Source organism: Gopherus evgoodei, chromosome 6 (assembly GCF_007399415.2).
Source record: "Gopherus evgoodei ecotype Sinaloan lineage chromosome 6, rGopEvg1_v1.p, whole genome shotgun sequence".
Taxonomy (NCBI): Eukaryota; Metazoa; Chordata; order Testudines; family Testudinidae; genus Gopherus; species Gopherus evgoodei.
Genome location: NC_044327.1, coordinates 33,243,510 through 33,262,107, shown reverse-complemented (window position 1 = coordinate 33,262,107; position 18,598 = coordinate 33,243,510). Strand labels below are relative to the sequence as shown.

Genomic DNA, 18,598 nt, shown 5'->3' with positions numbered 1-18,598 from the left:
CAGATCCAGGAACCAAATGTTTTTTTCCAATCATCTTGTTTAACGTAGACTACAAATGGCCAATCTCACTGAGGTGTAAACGCCATTAACTTCACAGAGGCTAAAGCCCGGTCTTACACTTAAAACATGGATCAACTTAGTGCTCAGTGGTGTGAAAAATCCTAACCCCTGGTGCAGATGCAGTTAGGTCAACAGCTGAATGCTTCTGGTCAACCTAGCTGCCATCCCTTGGGGAGGTGATGTTGCTACAGTTCTGAACTAAAATGTTCACTCTGCAGCACAGGAAGTGCTATGTTCTTAGAATTATCTGTAACTATGGGGTCTGTCAGAATTTGTGCTTTTCCATAAATCTCATTTAGGAAGCCACTCTAGAGTGATCCAAAACACTATTAGAGGTTGACTGATTTATTGTAGTATTATGCTCTATAAAGGATTCACAGTACCAACTTCAGTCTCTCCAGAACAGCTGACATGATCTCAGAAGTAGGTTGGAGGAACAAGTTGTGTGTGGTTTTTTTTCTCTGTGTCTACACACGGTCAAGCTAGCATAGCTATGCTGCTGTAGGCCATGTAGTATAGATAGGGCCTAAGATTTAACCCTTTGTTCTCCAGCAAAATCTTCCTAACTAGAACAAAAGAAATCCTGCTTCCTCCATGTTCTTATATGAAAGGAGGCCCACTAAGTATTGACCTGATGAATAAGACGACCATATTGACTAACAGAGGAGAGCTTTAAGGCAGACAGCAGTTGTTCCCTCATCAAAATGAAACACGCTTATCTTGCTTATGCGTGCCAGCCCTTTGATAACAGGAGTTTCTAGGCATGGGCTTTTGATATTGACAACCTGTTAAGCTGAAGTACTTTTATTTATGGGTTGAGTTTGCCTCATCAGACAGTGATATCTCAAAATCATAATCAACATGTACACCCTATCTTGTTTGCCTTTGTTGCCACATGCTGTTAACTAGATTATACTTCTTGGTAATTTTGTATCTCAGGCATAGTCAGATTCACTCTTTCATGGTTGCATGTCTCTGGAGGCATGGTCTACCATGGATATGCCATCACATAGAGTATAGCTCGATATTATTTTGGTCCTTTATTAGTCCTGATTTTACACCTTGTTCTTCTCAACCCTTCCATATGTTGCCTTTTCCTGTTCTCATCCTCCTTAGAGTTTTAGGCTAGGGCTTCCAACTTTTTGTTTTGTAAAGCACCCTGAACATCTAAGATGATACAAGTAATAAAGAGCAATATAAGACATACCCACCTTGCTCCACAATGTGTCTGATCCAAAGCCCTGTGAAGTCAATGGAAGTCTTTCTACTGAGTTCAGGAGGCTTTGGAGCAGGCCCTATAAAAGCAATATTTGTGAGACCCATATGTCACTGTTACATTTTCTCCAAATTCTGCCTTTACTTATATGAATGCAACCCACTCTGTAGTCAGTAGTTATAACTGAGGGCAGAATATGGGCTTTTGTGCTTTTCTTTCCTCCACTGCTACAGAAGTTTTAATTTGGCCAATTAAGCTCAAGCAACAAGATGAAATATACTGTCGTTTAGCACTGTCATGGAAGAGGTATATCCTCCAAAACAGATGGGACCTATAGTATTATACAATCAGCCAATTTCAACCTATCCTGCTTGGCACCCATGTTTCTAATCAGAGGGTTCAAACATGCCATTCAAACAAACTGACACAGATACAACAAAACAAAAGATGATTCATTTTATGAGCCCTAACAGTGGGTGTTGAGGGCAGGATTCCCAGCAGGAAATGGCAAAACAAAGCTTTGTTCTGAAATTATGCACCTGTTGTTAGAAGGATGTGCTGCTTGAGTCCAGCTCTAGCCTAATTTAATATTCAAAAACAAAATATCACTTCTATGGCCCTTTAAGTGTAGTTTTTACCCAGGAGACAGAAAGAAGCAGTCATATGAATTCAATATGTAGATACCAAGGTTACAACCATCTTAGAAATAGAGATACAATTTTCAGTGCCTTTTTTGTCTCACTACAAAGGGTGAAAGTAACATTCAATACTTAGCAGTATGGGGGCTGGCTCTGATCCCCAGAAAAGGTGGGCCTGTAGACCACACTGGCCTGCACCACCCGGGGCTCTGGTCACTGCCATGGTAGCATCAGCAGCAGCCAGAGTCCTGGGCCCTTTAAATCACTGGACCTCGAGGCAGCTGCTCCTATTGCCCCTTCCGCCCCCATCAGTGGCCCAAGGGGCACAAAAAGGGCAACAACATTAAAGCGCTGCCATGGAAGCGCTTTAAGCAGGGTCCGTTGCTGTAGCAGCACTTTAACGTCAGCTGCGTACAGGCCAGTACTGGCAGACACTTTTTACCAGTACGCCGTACCAGCTCATACCAGCTTACTTTCACCCAACTACAAATTATAACTCAAACCACACTTCAAAACCAGTTTCAGCACCAGAAAATTTATGGTTGAATAGGACAGTAGCAGGGTATGAAATCATGCTGTGTGAGCCTGTGTGTGAATACAGAATACCTAACATAATATCACAACCTAAAATATTCTGTTTGAATAGGACCTGAAGTGTACATGACATAAAATCAGTTTCACTGGTGCTATGTTGCACACACTTCAAACTCAGTATAAAACAATATCACTCTGAAGTGTTAAATTGTGTGTTTTTCCACTACATATCAAATAAGTTAATCATTTACATTATAAGGAGAAATGAGGATCCCACTAATTTTGGCTACAGTTGTGATATTATCTGTTGTCATATTACATTGCCTAACAGGAAGGGGAAAGAGGAGAAGAGACTTATTTAAACAGAGTTCCTGGGGCTAAATTCTCTTCTCAGTGGCATGTACAAGGGCATCCTAATTAAGGTTGCCAGTCCCAGTCTTCCCCCAGTTCCTAGACCCTGTCTCTTTGCCTAGCCAGTTCCAGTCTCCCAGATTGCCTCCCCCACTACCCCAGCATCCAGTCCCAGTTTCCCTCTCCACCTCACTGCCAGCCTCTATTCCAGGCTCCTTGTTCCTTGCCCCCACCACTGAACCAACTTTTGTGCTCTTTACCTTCCAATCAGGCAGCTTTCTCCTCCCACTGCCTGGCCACAGCAGCAGGGTCATTTACAGCACAGGAGAGAGAATCTCCCTGATATCCTTTCAGGTCCTGGACCCAGCATGGTCCAGAGCAAACAGGAACTTTGATAACTATTAATTGCACAGGCAACCTTAATTCTGGCATTTCCTAATTTTTTAGTACTTAGCTTTGCAATCTTGATAATGTTCTTTTAATGTAGTTGTTTGTGTGTGTAAATATATATTCTGCCATTAAAACTTCGTTAGCCTGTGACCAGTCAGTATGTGGTCACATTACCTGTTTGTTGTTCCCTGTTTGTTTTGTCTTTTGACAGTTTAAGCTCTTTGGGCCAGAGCTGTGCCATTTGTTTGCAAAGCAGCAAGCAGATTAATGAGTGCAACAGGAAACAGTAGCACATGCACAAAAAATCTTGTTGTGAAACAACTAAATGTTTGTGCTCACATAACATAGCCATCACAACTCCAGAAAAACAAAGTTAAAAGTTGAGCAGTAGTACATACCCTGTAATCCTCCATGCACAAGCACACAGAAGAAAAATAGCACAACCTTAACTCTGCCCCTCCTCACAATTCTCTTCGACATACATATCTCTTTACCACACTACCCCCTCTTGCTACTATTAATAGTGGAAGTTTAATCTGCTGGGAGAGGTGTGTTTGGTAAGGGAGATGATGAAAGATTGGCATCCTTAGGAATGCAGAGTTACGATGGAGGTATGTGATTTGTAGTATACAATAGTTGTGGAGGGAGGACTTCAGCCTATGCTGTTTTCCCCATTTTGGTGGCCTTCTTCCCTTTCCCTTCTTTTTTCTAGTCACTTCAATGGGATTTGAAGCTGCTTACACAAGTTTTGAAAGTTGTTCCCCACAGAATACACAGTGGTGTATATCATTCAGTGTGCACAGCCACTGCAAGTTACACTCCTTTGCCAACTGCAAACATTTTTTTTACACTGGAGCTTACTCCTGCTGACCACCATTGACATCACTGCTGATTTTTGACCCACGTTTTTATTCTTTCCAATCAAATAGCAAAGGTAATACATTTAGTAATAGTTAGCATGTGAATTGTATTTCTCATCTTAAAAATGTCTCACATGCATTATCTTCACAACACCCCTGCGAGGAAGGTAAGTGACTTGGGCAAAACTAGAAACGGAGTCAGTGTCAAGCTTACAGTTCAGGAATTCATGGTTCCCAACCCCGTGCTGAGATTACAATTAAAAATATGTACAAGACTAACTGATATAGCATCACCTTCGCATATTTACAAGCCAAGGTGTCCATAGCAATAGGCAGAGTTCCCCATTCAACTAAATGTTAGCAGGTGGGAAACAGAGGTCATGATACACTTGCACTGTTTTATTGATTTCTTTAATGGACTCCAGATCAGTGATGTGGCAGCCATAGAGATGAAGCAACTTCAACCTGAAGGAGAGAAAGCAGACCATTAGGAACAAAATTAAACACAGATGGTAAAAGAGTACTTGGCAGCAAAAGCAGAATGAGTCCCTGACACTGTGCTAATCCCTTTTAAAGCCCCTTGACTATCTGACCAATCAGGTAGTTTGCGAGCCTCTGGAATAACCAATAAAAGTTCATGGTCCTAACTAGGGAGGCCTGTGTAATCTTCCTCATGCCACTCTACCAAAAATATTCCAATGCTAGGAGGTGACTGGAGAAGGATATATTAAGGGGATGCTGTCAAGTAGTTTATTCCCAACATTTACGTGATGTTTTGTTAATGTAAAAAGTGGGTGGCAGGGCAGGGTTGCAAGCCATGATATAACAAGGCTCAATAAAATTTTCAGAATTTTATTTTAATATATTTATTCAGTAACATTTTTATATTTTAAACATTTTAAACAGAATAATTCTCCCTTTCCTGTGCACTATTAGAAACCTAAACAAACACAATTTGCAGTATATGAGAATCAGAAGAAGAAATTGACCAGTCTGGGTTTATCTTCCAAGCTATATAAAATGCAAAAAGTAAACATCAAGGCCCCAATTTTGCCCTCAGTTACACAAGTGCATCTCCCTAGGTAACTGAGGGCAGAGTGGGACCTATAATGATAAAAGTAAATTAGATTTAATTATTTTCATTTTTAATAAGGTAAGGAGCTTTTAGTGGCAAAAAATATCAAGATTGGCTGTTTTCTAAAAGACAAGCTCTAGTTCCTACAGCAATTAATTCCAGGATGTCCTATGTTATACATGAGGTCTGATTAGATGATCACAGCAGTCCCATCCGGCTTTATAATCTATGAATATGAAAAAAGCAAATGTTTTGTGTATTAACATACAATAGTGGGTACCATATATATCACAGTGCTCCTTTAACCAAAGAAAAGAGTAAAATTTTCAAAAGTGCCTAAGTAACCAAGGGGCCTAAATCTGACTTATTTTCAATAGCGTTTAGGATCCTCAGACACTCAGTGCTTTTGAAAATTTTACCCCAGATAAATGACCAGTTAAATAGCTCTCCAAAATTTAGAGAGAATTAATAAAAAAAGAACAGGAAAGTACTGAGTGTTATTTTATTAAATGCTTTTTAGGTATAAGGGATACAAATGATATTCACTTTTCTGCATTTACAGTGGTGTGAGAGAAGAATTTGTCCCAGAATGACAAAAAGATTCTCAATTAAAAAAACATACTCTGTGAAGGGGATTGGAAATTCTGAGCTTCCACATGGGGCATTTCCTTTGAATTCTTCCATCAGTAACAAGTGTGTGCCCTTATCCCATTGAAGAACATAAGAATGGCTATACTGGGTCAGACAAATGGTCCATCTAGCTCAGCATCCTGTCTTCCGACAGTGGCCAATGCCAGATGCTTCAGAAGGAATGAACAGAAGAGGTACTCATCAAGTGATCCATCCCGTCACCCGTCCCAGCTTCTGGAAAACAGAGGCTAGGGACACTTCAGAGAATGGTTTTGCATCCCTGCCTGTCCTGGCTAATAGCTATTGATGGACCTATCCTCCATGAACTTATCTAGTTCTTTTTGAACCCTGTTATAGTCTTGGCTTTCAAAACATACTCTGGCAAAGAGTTCCACAGGTTGATTGTGCGTTGTGTGAAGAAATACTTCCTTTTGTTTGTTTTAAACCTTCTGCCTATTAATTTCATTTGGTGACCCCTAGTTCTTGTATTATGAGTAGTAAATAACACTTCCTTATTTACTTTCTCCACACCAGTCATGATTTTATAGACCTCTATCATATCCTGCCTTAGTTGTCTCTTTTTCAAGCTGAAAAGTCCCAGTCTTATTGATATCTCCGTAAATGGAAGCTGTTCTATGCCCTTAATCATTTTTGTTGCCCTTTTCTGAACCTTTTCCAATCCCAGTATATCTTTTTGAGATGAGGTGACCAGATCTGCACTCAGTATTCAAGATCTGGGTGTACCATGGACTTATAGAGAGGCAATATGATATTTTCTGTCTTATTATCATTCCCTTTCCTAATGATTCCCAGCATTGTTAGCTTTTTTGACTGCTGCTGCATATTGACTAGATATTTTCAGAGACCTATCCACGATGACTTCAAGATCTCTTTCTTGAGTTGTAACAGCTAATTTAGACCCCCGTTATTTTATATGTATAGTTGAGATCATGTTTTCTAATGTACATTACTTTGTATTTATCAATATTTAATTTAATCTGCCTTTTTGTTAACCGGTCACCCAGTTTAGTGAGATCCCTTTGTAACTCTTCGCAGTCTGCTTGGGACTTAACTATCTTGAGTAGTTTTGTATCATCTGCAAATTTTGCCACCTCACTCTTGACCTCTTTTTCGAGATCATTTATGAATACATTGAACAGCACTGGTCCCAGTGGGCTACACCACTATTTATATCTCTCTATTCTGAAAACTGAATATTTATTCCTATCCCATTTCCTATCTTTTAACCAGTTACAGATCCATGAGAGGACCTTCCCTCTTATCCCATAACAATTCACTTTGTTTAAGAGCCTTCAGTGAGGGATCTTGTCAAAGCCTTTCTGAAAATCTAAGTACGCTATATCCACTCGATCACCCTTGTCCACATGCTTGTTGACCCCCTCAAGAAATTCTAGTAGATTGGTAAAGCATGATTTCCCTTTACAAAAATCATTGACTCTTCCCCAACAAGTCGTGTTCATCTATATGTCTGATAATTCTGTTCTTTAGTTTAAATCAATTTGCCCAGTACTGAAGTCAGGCTTACTAGCCTGTAATTACCGGGATCACCTCTGAAGCTTTTTTAAAAATTGGCATCACCTTAGCTAACCCCCAGTCATCATCTAGTACAGTAGCTGATTTAAATGATAGGTTACATACCACACTTAGTAGTTCTGCAATTTCACATTTGAATTCCTTCAGAACTCTTGGGTGAATATCATCTGGTCCTGGTGACTTATTGCTGTTTAATTGATCATTTTGTTCCAAAACTTCCTATAATGACACCTCAATCTGGGACAGTTCCTCAGATTTGCAAGGGAAAATAACTTAAGTTTGTCCTTTAGTGCACTTCCTTCTCTGTTCCCAGCAAACACTTCTTCCTTATGACTTCAAAACCACACTGGAATGAAAACCAGCTGTATTGTGTTGTACAGTAACTCCTCACTTAAAGTCGTCCCGGTTAACATTGTTTCATTGTTACATTGCTGATCAATTAGAAAACATGCTCGTTTAAAGTTGTGCAATGCTCCCTTATAATGTATAATATAATTATAATGTTATAATGTTTGGCAGCCACTGGCTTTGTCCACTGCTTGCAGAAAGAGCAGCCTGTTGCAGTTAGTTCGTGGAGGCTTGGAACTAGGGTGAACTGGCAGCCTCCCTATCAGCTCCCCGCTCCCCTAAGTTCCCTGTGCAGCAGCTGCCCAGCAGGCTAACAATTGCCAGCAGTTCAGGTGTCCCTCCCCCCACTGCCATATGCTGCTCCTGCCCGCTGCCTTGGAGCTGCTCCAGGAGCCTCCTGCTTGCTGTGCGGGGTGGGGGTGGAGGGCAGGAGAGGGAGGCTAATATTAGGATGTTCCCCTCCGCACTGCTCCAGCCACCTCCTTACCCCATCTCCACAGAGCCGAGGAGACACGACAGGGCTCAGGATGAAGAGAGCATGCTAGCTGCAGCTGCTATCTCAACTTGCTTAAAAAGGCAATGTACTTAGAGTGTGGTCAGCATACTTAAAGGGGCAATGCGCATCTCTCTCACACACACACACACACACACAGGGTGTGTGTCTCTGTCTGCCATACTGTCTCCCCTCCCTCCATTTGTGCTGCCTTGTAGAGTGTGAGGCTACATTAACAACGTGTTAACCCTTGAGGGTTCAGCTGAGTGCTTGTTCATTATTTAGCGGTAAGGCATTCCCTGGGAAATATCCCACCCTCTTCCACCCTCTGACTTCACCATCTCAACCAAGCTTCGCAATCATTGCTGTGTAAAATATGAAATTGTTTGTTTAAAATGTGTGTGTGTGTGTGTATACACACATACTATACACGCACACACACAAAAATAGTCTTTTGTCTGGTGAAAAAAATTTCCCTGGAATCTTACCCCCCACCCCATTTACATTAACTCTTTTGTCAAAATTGGATTTGCTTAACATCGTTTCGCTTAAAGTCGCATTTTTCAGGAACATAACTACAACGGTTAAGTGAGGAGTGACTGTATTGAACTAACATACCTATGTAATCAGCATGATTAAGAGCTGCATTTGAAACTGCTTCTGTATACAGAATTTGAAACTCATTGTACCTTAACATAAGAGCAGAATAAGGATCTAGGTAAAATTCTTGCTGAGATTTTTACACCGAACATATTCTGTACTGAAAATGGACAGTTCCTTCTCAACAGGGCGTACTTTTGTTCTATATTAAAATGCACCTTAACAATTTCTACTGTGGCCATATGCCTGGTTACATCTAAATGCTGCAAAATGGAGAATACAAGCAGCTTGAGTACTCTAGGCCTAAACAACCCTTTGGCACTCTCAATTCAGGACAGAAAAAGTCCCCTTCAAAACACCAAATAATTATTTGCTTGCATTTACAAGGAAACAATACTGATACAACATTATGGGCAAAAAAGAAAGAACAGGAATGCGATTATGGTATCTCTCAAGAATCTCCTCAATGAGGAAGTGTTTAAAGGAGGTTCATCTGTTCTTTTACACCAAAGAAGATTAAAGGTTACATAACTCAGAACAGCAAATCAGATAAGATTTACAAAGCTGTAAAACTACACTAATTCTTCTGGAATGTAATATAGAACCTCATACTCATGGCTCTTAAATTAAGGAGTGAGATGTTCATATAGTTCTTTAACAAGTGAGCTGGAAAATCTTTCTTCAGTATATCTAACCATTTTAAGAGACCCTCCTCCTTTCCCATCAAGGCCCATAAAAGCCTTTTATATTTTTATACTATAAACATTTTATAAATGGTAGAATAAAGAATGTATGTCAGTGATAAAGGATTGGATTAAAAAAAAAATTTGATCTCTGTTGGAGGTGCCATTTCTTTTTAACAGACAGGTTTTATATCAAAATGCAGTGGATTTCTTACTACTAGGCTCTTCCTGTACTCCCCTCCAATATGAACTATGAAATAAAACTGGTGTTCTTGTGACCCCCATTCCATGAATGAAGTAAATATTCCTTCTAAAGTTTTTCCATTAACCTGGCAGATCTCTGTTGAGCATAATGTTCTAGAACTGGAGAACACTTAAAAAACAACTATTTTCAACACATATTTGTTCAAATATTTACATATATTTGCTTAGACTTTGCACACATACTGTTATAACAAATATTCTAGCAAAGAAGTTACTGATAAAGATGTTTGTTTAAACAATGAATTTTGAGTACTGGAGAATATACGCAGAAAGCAAATTTAGACTCTGTATACAAGAATAGTTAGAATGGAAATATGATCCTATTCTACAAAAACAACTGAGTTTCAAGACTCAGATATAACAGTTGTCCATTGACTTGGTTACTATACAGTTAGAATTTTAACACAGATAGGAGCAGAGCCTAACTCAGTGTTTTAACAGGGTGCAAAACTAGGCTAAGGCTTTTGGATATATCCATATTGTAACCTCTGTTGTCTTATAACTACATGACATTTAACAAGTTATATCCAGCTCTGCTTGTCCAGTTATTTTTGTAATATAGACTGGCCATCGTAATTACTCATCCAGTCACAGAACTGAAACAGAACAAGTGACCTTATATGTCCAATCAAACCTAAGATAGCTCAAATTTCAAAAACTCACAACGGTCTCGTTTATATACACACTACAAACCAATTATTATTTTCAATGATGACTTAGCAAATAATTCTGAATAATAATAAACTTATGAAAGTTCTTTGCAGACAATCCAAAAACAAGAGCAGCTACATTTGTTAAATAAATAATACACTGTGAACCAATCACAGAGCTGAGTTTGGTTTTTGTTTTTAATATAAACCTTTTCTTTTAAACTTTGGCTACAGTAAGAAAAGTGACTGTAAATATGACTTCATGGAGACACATTTATTCTATTCTCTATGGCTTCCACAGCAACACAACTGCATTTTCAAGCCCAGGTTTTGTAACTGCTAGCTCTGCAAACTCACCACGGCATCTGAAAATCAACCTGTCCCTTCTCCTACCTCTTACATCAAATATTCTTTAATCAAAGTGCCACTCACCCACATCAACAGATTGGGGATATTGACGGGGCAGGTGCTGAAAGGGGGACAGTCCTAATAGCAAGGCAAGGAGGCATTTGCCAAGGGACAATAGGTAACTATCCCTGGGACTCTGGCACCCACTGGCCAGCTGGGAGAGAGGTGTGCTGATTGGCCAGCATTCCTCAGCTCCCAGGATTTGGCACAGTTCAGGGGCCATGTGGAGCCTGAGATCCCTGCAGGCACAAGTGCCTACCTGTGTATATTTCACTGCAGGATCAGGATCATATTTTTATCATGGTTAGGAACTCAAGAAAGGTACAGATTTTTAATCCAGAAGTACTTACAACTACAGCGCCACTATAAGATATACTAAAATTCTAAAGTGACTCGGTTTCCCCTCTCCAGGTGTGATATTTCCATTATACACTATAAACACAACATCAGAGCTTGCTAGCTTGCTTGCTTGCTTTCTTTAACCAGTGATCTAAAGAGTGTTATCACTTCATTCTGTATTTCCATGGTTAATTATATCAGCTCAGATCTACAGTCAGAAAGCTGGGTCACTTGCACCTATTCTGAGTGTTTTCAGATGTAACAATATTGATTTAAAAAAAATACAATACAGGTTTATGTTCTGCAGATCACATTTCTCTTTTCAGTGTTAAAAACACTAAGTGGAAGTAGACCCCTGAAGTACTGTATGAAAAGTCATTGAGAGTTGCATCAGCCTCTGCAGTTTTTAAAAGCTATCTAAAATGGCATGTAAAACATCTGAATAGATACCTTAACAGCACCTATTATGAATGGAAAAATATATATAAACAATGTACTGTTGGCTGTAGGAATCATCAGGATCAAAGTCTGTGTCCGATAGAATAACTTAGTATATCAGCTGAGCACTGACAGGATAGCTGAGTTTTCTATCAGTGTAAAGCCAAAGCTCTTACCTTTTACTGTTTTTGCAGAGTTTTTTAACTGCCTCCAGAGTGATATCCTTGCAGAAACTGAACTTCACACATTCCAAACTGATATGGCAGAAGCTGGCCAACAAGCAGACCCTTAAGCCCAAGAATAAAAAAAGAGATTAACTCCAAGTTCTGCACAGGCTTTTGAAAAACACCTCTTTTTGCTCTCCACACAGAGACTTATAAATACATTATCTCAGAAAAATGTGGGTGATTGTGGTTCACTGCTAGAAAAAAATTTAAGTATATATTGCATATAGAAACATAAAAACATACATTCGGATTTATATTTTTAGACAAATAAAGAAGAAAAAGGAAAAAAATCCATACCTATAAAGCTGGTGGAGCTTAAAAGCTCTGTCAGGGAAGTTGACAGAGTTCTAACTTCCTTAAAGCCAAACTTCTGATTATAGCTCTCACTATTAGCAAAGAATACTACTCCATACTCCTACAAACTTAGTTGTACGTCTTTTTTTTTCTTAAAAGCATAGAGAGACTTCTGAGAGCATCAGCCAACATGAACATTTCAAATTGTAAAGTGCAGCCATTTGAGTTTAAAATTTTACTCATGATTCACTCATTTTCTGAAAGTTGCCCTGAACTCTGCTCTGCCAGGGGACATGCAGCTGACCACTGTAACCCGAAAAGTGGGCTGCAGTGATCAAGGAAGAGGGGGTTTACTAGGTACTTGGGATACACACAGATGGAGTCATAATTGTCTCACTTTTACCTTATGCTCCCCCAGTCAGTTTGCTCTATCTACCTGCTGTGTCTCATCTAATATTTGGGCCCCAAACTTCCCTGCACCCACATGGTTTTCAATACAGGATGCGGTCTTACACTGCAACATCTTCAGGGCACATACCATTTTTCATTGCATGTGTTTGTACAGAGCACAGCACATTTGGTCCCCAGGTCCTGACTGTGGCCTCTAGGCGCCAGGGCTATACAAATAATAAATCCCTTAGCAGTATCCACCATCAGATTCCAATTGCAAGTTAATACTGCCCGCCATTGGATGAGCCCTTGGAGAAGGCTGGTTGCACAAACACTGCCTGCCTCCACATTGGGCTGCAGGTATACCTGCTAATACAGATGGGTGCCATTTGATCTATATATGCACGCAATGGTGAAAAAGGATTGTTAAATAGCACATTCCTGGTGAAGAGCTGTTATGCATTCTAGAGGTGTATAAATATACTGATCCCTGGGTGAAGATCAAGAACTCATACTTCCTTCAAAAACTCTCACTAAAATAGACTGAAACCTCTCTACACACGGAAGAAGAAAAGTTTTGGGTGCTCTTAGCATCTCTACACTCAGCAGCATTTAGTAACTGAGACTGACCAGTGCATATGACTAATGGAAGCACAGGGTAAAATCCTAGCCCAGAGAAATCATTGGCAGTTTTGCCATTGACTTCAATGGGGCCAGGATTCCACCCCCAGAGACTAAACTTCACATTAAGCTAATAAAATACAATAGCACATAAGAAGCAGTTTATTAATAGAAATAGGATGTGTTCGGTGATTCACTGGACCAGCAGCTCCTGAAGGCATCATTACAAGTTGAGTAGTTGTAGGCTGAACCATCTATAACCAGCTAATTTCCAGATCTTGAGTAAAAGGATATTTTCCTCTTAGGAGACAAAAAATAGTCCATTATATTCCACACTAAATAATCTAAAAGCAGGCATTTCTGCTGGAGTTATGAGCACCTTGTTAATTTATGACATCAATTTGTTCATTATTTTCCAAATGTAAGCATGAGAAGATTAAAATCTTGCATACTATACATTTAAGTTTGAAAGAAATAGTTTTTTTTTAAATTGGTAAATGTTGGTAAGATTGGTAAGATTTCACCTTATACTAACAAACCAATAAAAATATTTCCATCAATAATCAAAATTACTATCAAAAGACAAAGTAAAAAAAATGCTGGTTTATAATTTATTAGAGTTTGATTTAAGGATATTTACTTTGTATATTTTGACTTGTGATGTTGACAATTTGTTCTATGCAAAATCTCACTCTTCATAGGCAACTTTCTGTCATAAGAAACCACTCTAAATATCACTAAACAAAGGCAAGATCATCATCTGTCCTTTGCATTTGTGCAGAAGAGTAAAGGCACTGTCACAGCACAGGAAGAGAACAGCCTCTGCAGGCCCACTACTCACTACATGAGTGGGCTGGCACAGATAAGGAAAATGCCTCTTCATTTATGCACCAGCAAGTACAGCTGAGCTTGTGTGGAGGATGATGCCTGGTAAAGAGACAGCACAGAATACTTCCCTCTGAAACAAGGTGGAAACCAGAGAATGAACTGTGACTTGGAAAGTCTTGGGAAGATTGTCCCTCGTCTACTGCTAGACAGTGCAGCTACATGCCCCCTCTCATTCAGTCAGGGCAGATTGTTATGTCAAAAGCTAGTCCACAGACAGTACAATTCCATGCCACCTATATTAGGAGACTACTACTATCAAGCAAGTGTGTTTTTTCGTTAATCTTGAATGGTTGCTTAAAACAGGTTTCACTGTATAATAAAATATTGGAATTTGAACAGCAACTTAAACCTATTTATAAAGAACTAATGTTTTCTTTCATCCTCATTCAATATTAAAATAGCACAGACTAATATGATAAAACAAGCTCTGTTAGTAATTAAAGGTTTGGGAATGTTATATGTCCATATAACTGATTGATGAGGCATAACTAACTGACATGTACTCTTCGGGTCTGACCCTACTAGGTGTTGAGCTCTTCCTCTGAGTCAACAGACAGTAGAGGAGGACAACGGACAGTGGAGGGAACCCAGTGCTGTGAAGCTGCATCAAAATTATTGATATAATTTATACCACAGTAGCAAGCTACATATAAAAAGGCCAGCAACAAGGACCAAGGCACTGTAACCCTCTTGGATCACAGAAGAAAGAATACTAATATCTGAATCAATTGGACATTTCAACTAAAATACCAGAGTCGTATATAAATGGACAGAAACAAGCTGGGCTGCCTGGAGGGGGCGGGGCGCAGGCAAGTGGGGCAATATGCCCCAGGCCCTGGGCCCCACAGGGGCCCCTGGAGCCCTGGCCCAGTGGCAGTGCGGGTCTTTGGTGGCATTTCGGTGGCGGGGGGCCCTTCAGTGCTGCAGAAGACGCAGAGCGACTGTAGGCCCACCCGCCGCCGAAATGTTGCCAAAGACCCGGACCACCGCCAGGTAAGTACAAGCGCCACAGCTTCCCCGCTTTGTCCCAAGCCCCTTGAATCCTCTGGGCGGCCCTGGAAAAAAACTAGATATTGCTGTAGAACTGAACTGTATTAAAGAAACATAAAAGCCAACAAAATGAAGATGTTGCTACAGATACCTAGAAAATACAATGCAAAATCTTAAAGCACATTGATTCAGGACTGGAAATTGAAAATGTACTTAAAACACTCTTCAGTTCTTTAGTCTATTTCCTCTCTCTGTTTTAATTAGCAGGCTTTTCACCTCTGAAAAGATGGAGATGTGATGAAAAGAGAGCACCCACATTACACCTGCTGACAACATTTCTGTTATCATGGAGCTTTGTAGCCTCTGATGCACAACAACTCCATCAGTGAGGCCATCTTCTTTTTAAATGTAGATGATTCTCTAATTAAAAAATAGACCTGATTTGTTACAATCATATGAAAGTCTCTGTCTATAATATAGAAAACATGGCTATAATGAGTCACATGTGGCTCCTTGTTTCCTGTTTTTGTTTATACATTTACAGTGATTTTTTATAATTGAATCATACAAACCTAGTATTTATGTATAAGCTATATATTCTCAGTTATGAAAAAATGTAACTCCCCTCATCACACACACAGACACACTTCATTTCAATTATTTTTTCTGGGTTTTCTAGTCACAGAATAACGCAGAGATGTGTAATGGAAACATGGAAAGCTAGCTGGAGAAAATTGATGTAACCACAAAAAGTTGATTGGGAAAAATGCCTTGCTTAAAATGTGCTATGTAAGTAAACTGTACTGTTATGTCTGACTATTGGACCAGATCCTTTTCCTATGGTAAAGCATATGGGAATGGGCTGAGGGAAGGAAAAATCCACAAGGATCCCCTCACGAAGATTCCCCCATATCACTCTATCAGGGAGGCTGGGTTCGTTCCTCCTCTTCCTCCTTGTGTAATGAGACATATGACCCACACAGTTAACCCTGTGGATCACCCCATTGAGGCTCTGTGCCTTTGCTGATTCATGGCTCTAGGGTAACAAGATGTCCCAATTTTATAGGGACAGTCCTGACTTTTTGGGTCTTTTTCTTATGTAGGCTCCTATTACCCCCCACCTCCATCTCAATTTTTCACACTTGCTGTCTGGTCACTCTACATGGCTCCCAACAGCCTGGTCATTGCCCTTGGTCTCTGGTAACCTAGTTTTGCTTTGGGAGGGGAAATTCTATCAATGGATGTTGGTCTCAATCTCCTCCTTTATTATTTAAGATAGATTTGATGATTTGCACCCTCAGGTCAAGAGAATCAATATGCCATAACTTCCCACCTCATAACACAAAACTGTGGAAAATCTTGTAACATGGGCTGCCTTGGCAGGGACAACTAGTTAGCCGAAAGGGTTTGCATATAGCAGAGCCCATTAATAACAAAATTCAAAAAAGCCCTTTTGTTTTAGGCAGGACAAAGAGAGAAAGTTGAAGAGTGGAGCTGAAAGGTCCATATCCTACAACACCCAGTTCTCTGGCATTTTTAAAACCCTGTGCATGGCTGTACAATAGATTTAATAAGCATTAGAAAAACTTCCCTATGCAACTGTGTATAAGGGAATGGATCAGAGGTCCAATTCCTGACAAACCTATAGACTATATATACAGATTTTTTTAACATACTTGTTCATCCTGTTGGGGGCATCTCCTTTCTACCAGAATTAGGGGGCTTCATACTTTTTCAGTGACATTTTTTCTATGCCCGTCTTTTCTCAGGATATGTCTAGACTTCAAACTGGAGGTGTAACTTCCAATTTGAGATGACACACTTGCACTAGCTCTCATAGCCCCCACAGCCTAAGCAACAGGAGGAGCTAGACATCCCAAGTATGTAGGAGATGCAAATCACATACCTGGGGCCGTTAGCCCCTCATGTTGCCAGGGCTACACTCTATTTTTACCGCTAGCACAATCAGGGCTTGTATGGGTATGTCTCCTTCAGCTGGAATTTACATCTCCAGCTCAAAGTCTAGAGGTACCCTCAGAAATAGCTGGATTAAATCTCATGAAGAATAAAGATTAAGCCATTTGGGCTTAAAGTATAACATGAATTTTTAACATTCTCTTTTTTAAATGGAGCTTAGAGGTGATAGTTTATTCAGTTTTTGCAGATTTCTCCATATACTGAAAACTTCTCACTGAATTTAAAACAATGTGGTTTAAAATAAAGAACAAAAGAAAGGAAAAAACCCAAATGGTGGTGGATTCAAATCAGGAAATTTCTTAGATTGTAAATTACATGAAGCGAGATAGCCACACAGCCAATGGCCAAATTCATTTCATGAAGAGCCCAAAGAGCCTAGAGTTGGAAAGCTCTGTATCCCATTGCCACTTCCCTTTGGCATCCAGGTCCTATAACCCGGGGATTTCTAAACAATGGCTCAGAGTAGTCTGTGAAGAAGGGATTGGTCATATGATTCTTTCTCCCCTCCTTGTTTCTAGCTGGAACATTACATTAAAAGAAACTAAACATACATAATCAATTTCCTAATGCTTTCCACGTAAGCAGTTGTCGTAGTTGCCACAAGGAAGTTGTAATTGTGAATAGGAGGGGAAAGGGTTCTGTGCAGTTGGGAATGACACACATACTATTAAAATGTGTTCTGCCTGTAACAATGTCAAAATAGATTAACATTAGCAATTTATAGTACACAGAGAAATTCTTCAGCTATTGACAGCTTAGGAAAATGAAATTGCCTACTCTAACTCAATAATGAAATCCTTGATAGTCTGGGACAAATGGTTAAAAGAGTGCGAACAAGCACACTCAAGTTCCACTTGCAGTTGCACATACAGCCATGTTGAAGCAAGAACATGTTTGTGTGAGGTTTTTTTTTTTGCTCCTTTATAAAAGAAAATATGTCCTCTGTCTGGAATCACATCTGTCATCTTCCTCACACACTACTCCCTGAAACAATATTTAACTGTTCCTAAAGTGATAACATTGAAAACCAGAGAAGGGAGCGCAAAGAATTTCAAAGCTTCACAAGAAGCTAAAATGGGAGGGTACTTGTAATGAATGGCTGCAATAATTATCAAATGTGTCATTTTGCTTTGGTGTTCAATCAACAGCAGTAAAACTGGAGCAGACTTATGCTGAAGTGCCCTCGTTCCACTGGAATATCAGTATTTCAAAAGAGGATATACGCAACTCATGCAGTAACACTGGAGATATTTTTTGACTGATGTATTACATAGGTAAGGCAGCAAAGAAGAGGTTAAATTTCAAGTTAGAAGAAACAAATACAAATCTAAGTTGGTCACAGGTTACAATTAATATCTAGTTTGTTCTAGCCATGTGTAATTAACTGTTGGTTATGCCTAAGTCAGGGTTCTATGCACAAGGCAACTGTATAATGTAGTACCATTTAGTTCTGTTCTGATTTTCATTCCTCAACAGGATACTATCGCATACTCACATATAATAATCTATGTAATAATCTTGCAACCTCCAGAGGGGTTCTGATCTACAGCTGAGAACCCCTGCACTAAGGGGTTTATTCTCCTATCAATATCCAGATAGATCCCAGCAATACAAAAAATAAATATATGGGACTTATGTCATCTGTATTTCAAGAGGCTACTTCAGTGTGTCTGACTACCA

General features: G+C 39.6%; 1 protein-coding gene across 1 annotated transcript in view; it reads right to left on the bottom strand.

Annotated features, from left to right (window-relative positions):
• Positions 1 to 2,204: 2,204 nt before the first annotated feature.
• LOC115653758 overlaps positions 2,205 to 18,598 on the bottom strand; it is a 96,920-nt gene continuing 80,526 nt past the window's right edge. The window contains exons 14-15 of the mRNA XM_030567375.1: positions 11,708 to 11,818; positions 2,205 to 4,514 (exon numbers count right to left, since the gene is read on the bottom strand). Coding sequence (XP_030423235.1) covers positions 4,400 to 4,514; positions 11,708 to 11,818 — 226 coding nt within the window. The 3' untranslated portion in view covers positions 2,205 to 4,399. The remainder of the gene's footprint in view (positions 4,515 to 11,707; positions 11,819 to 18,598) is intronic.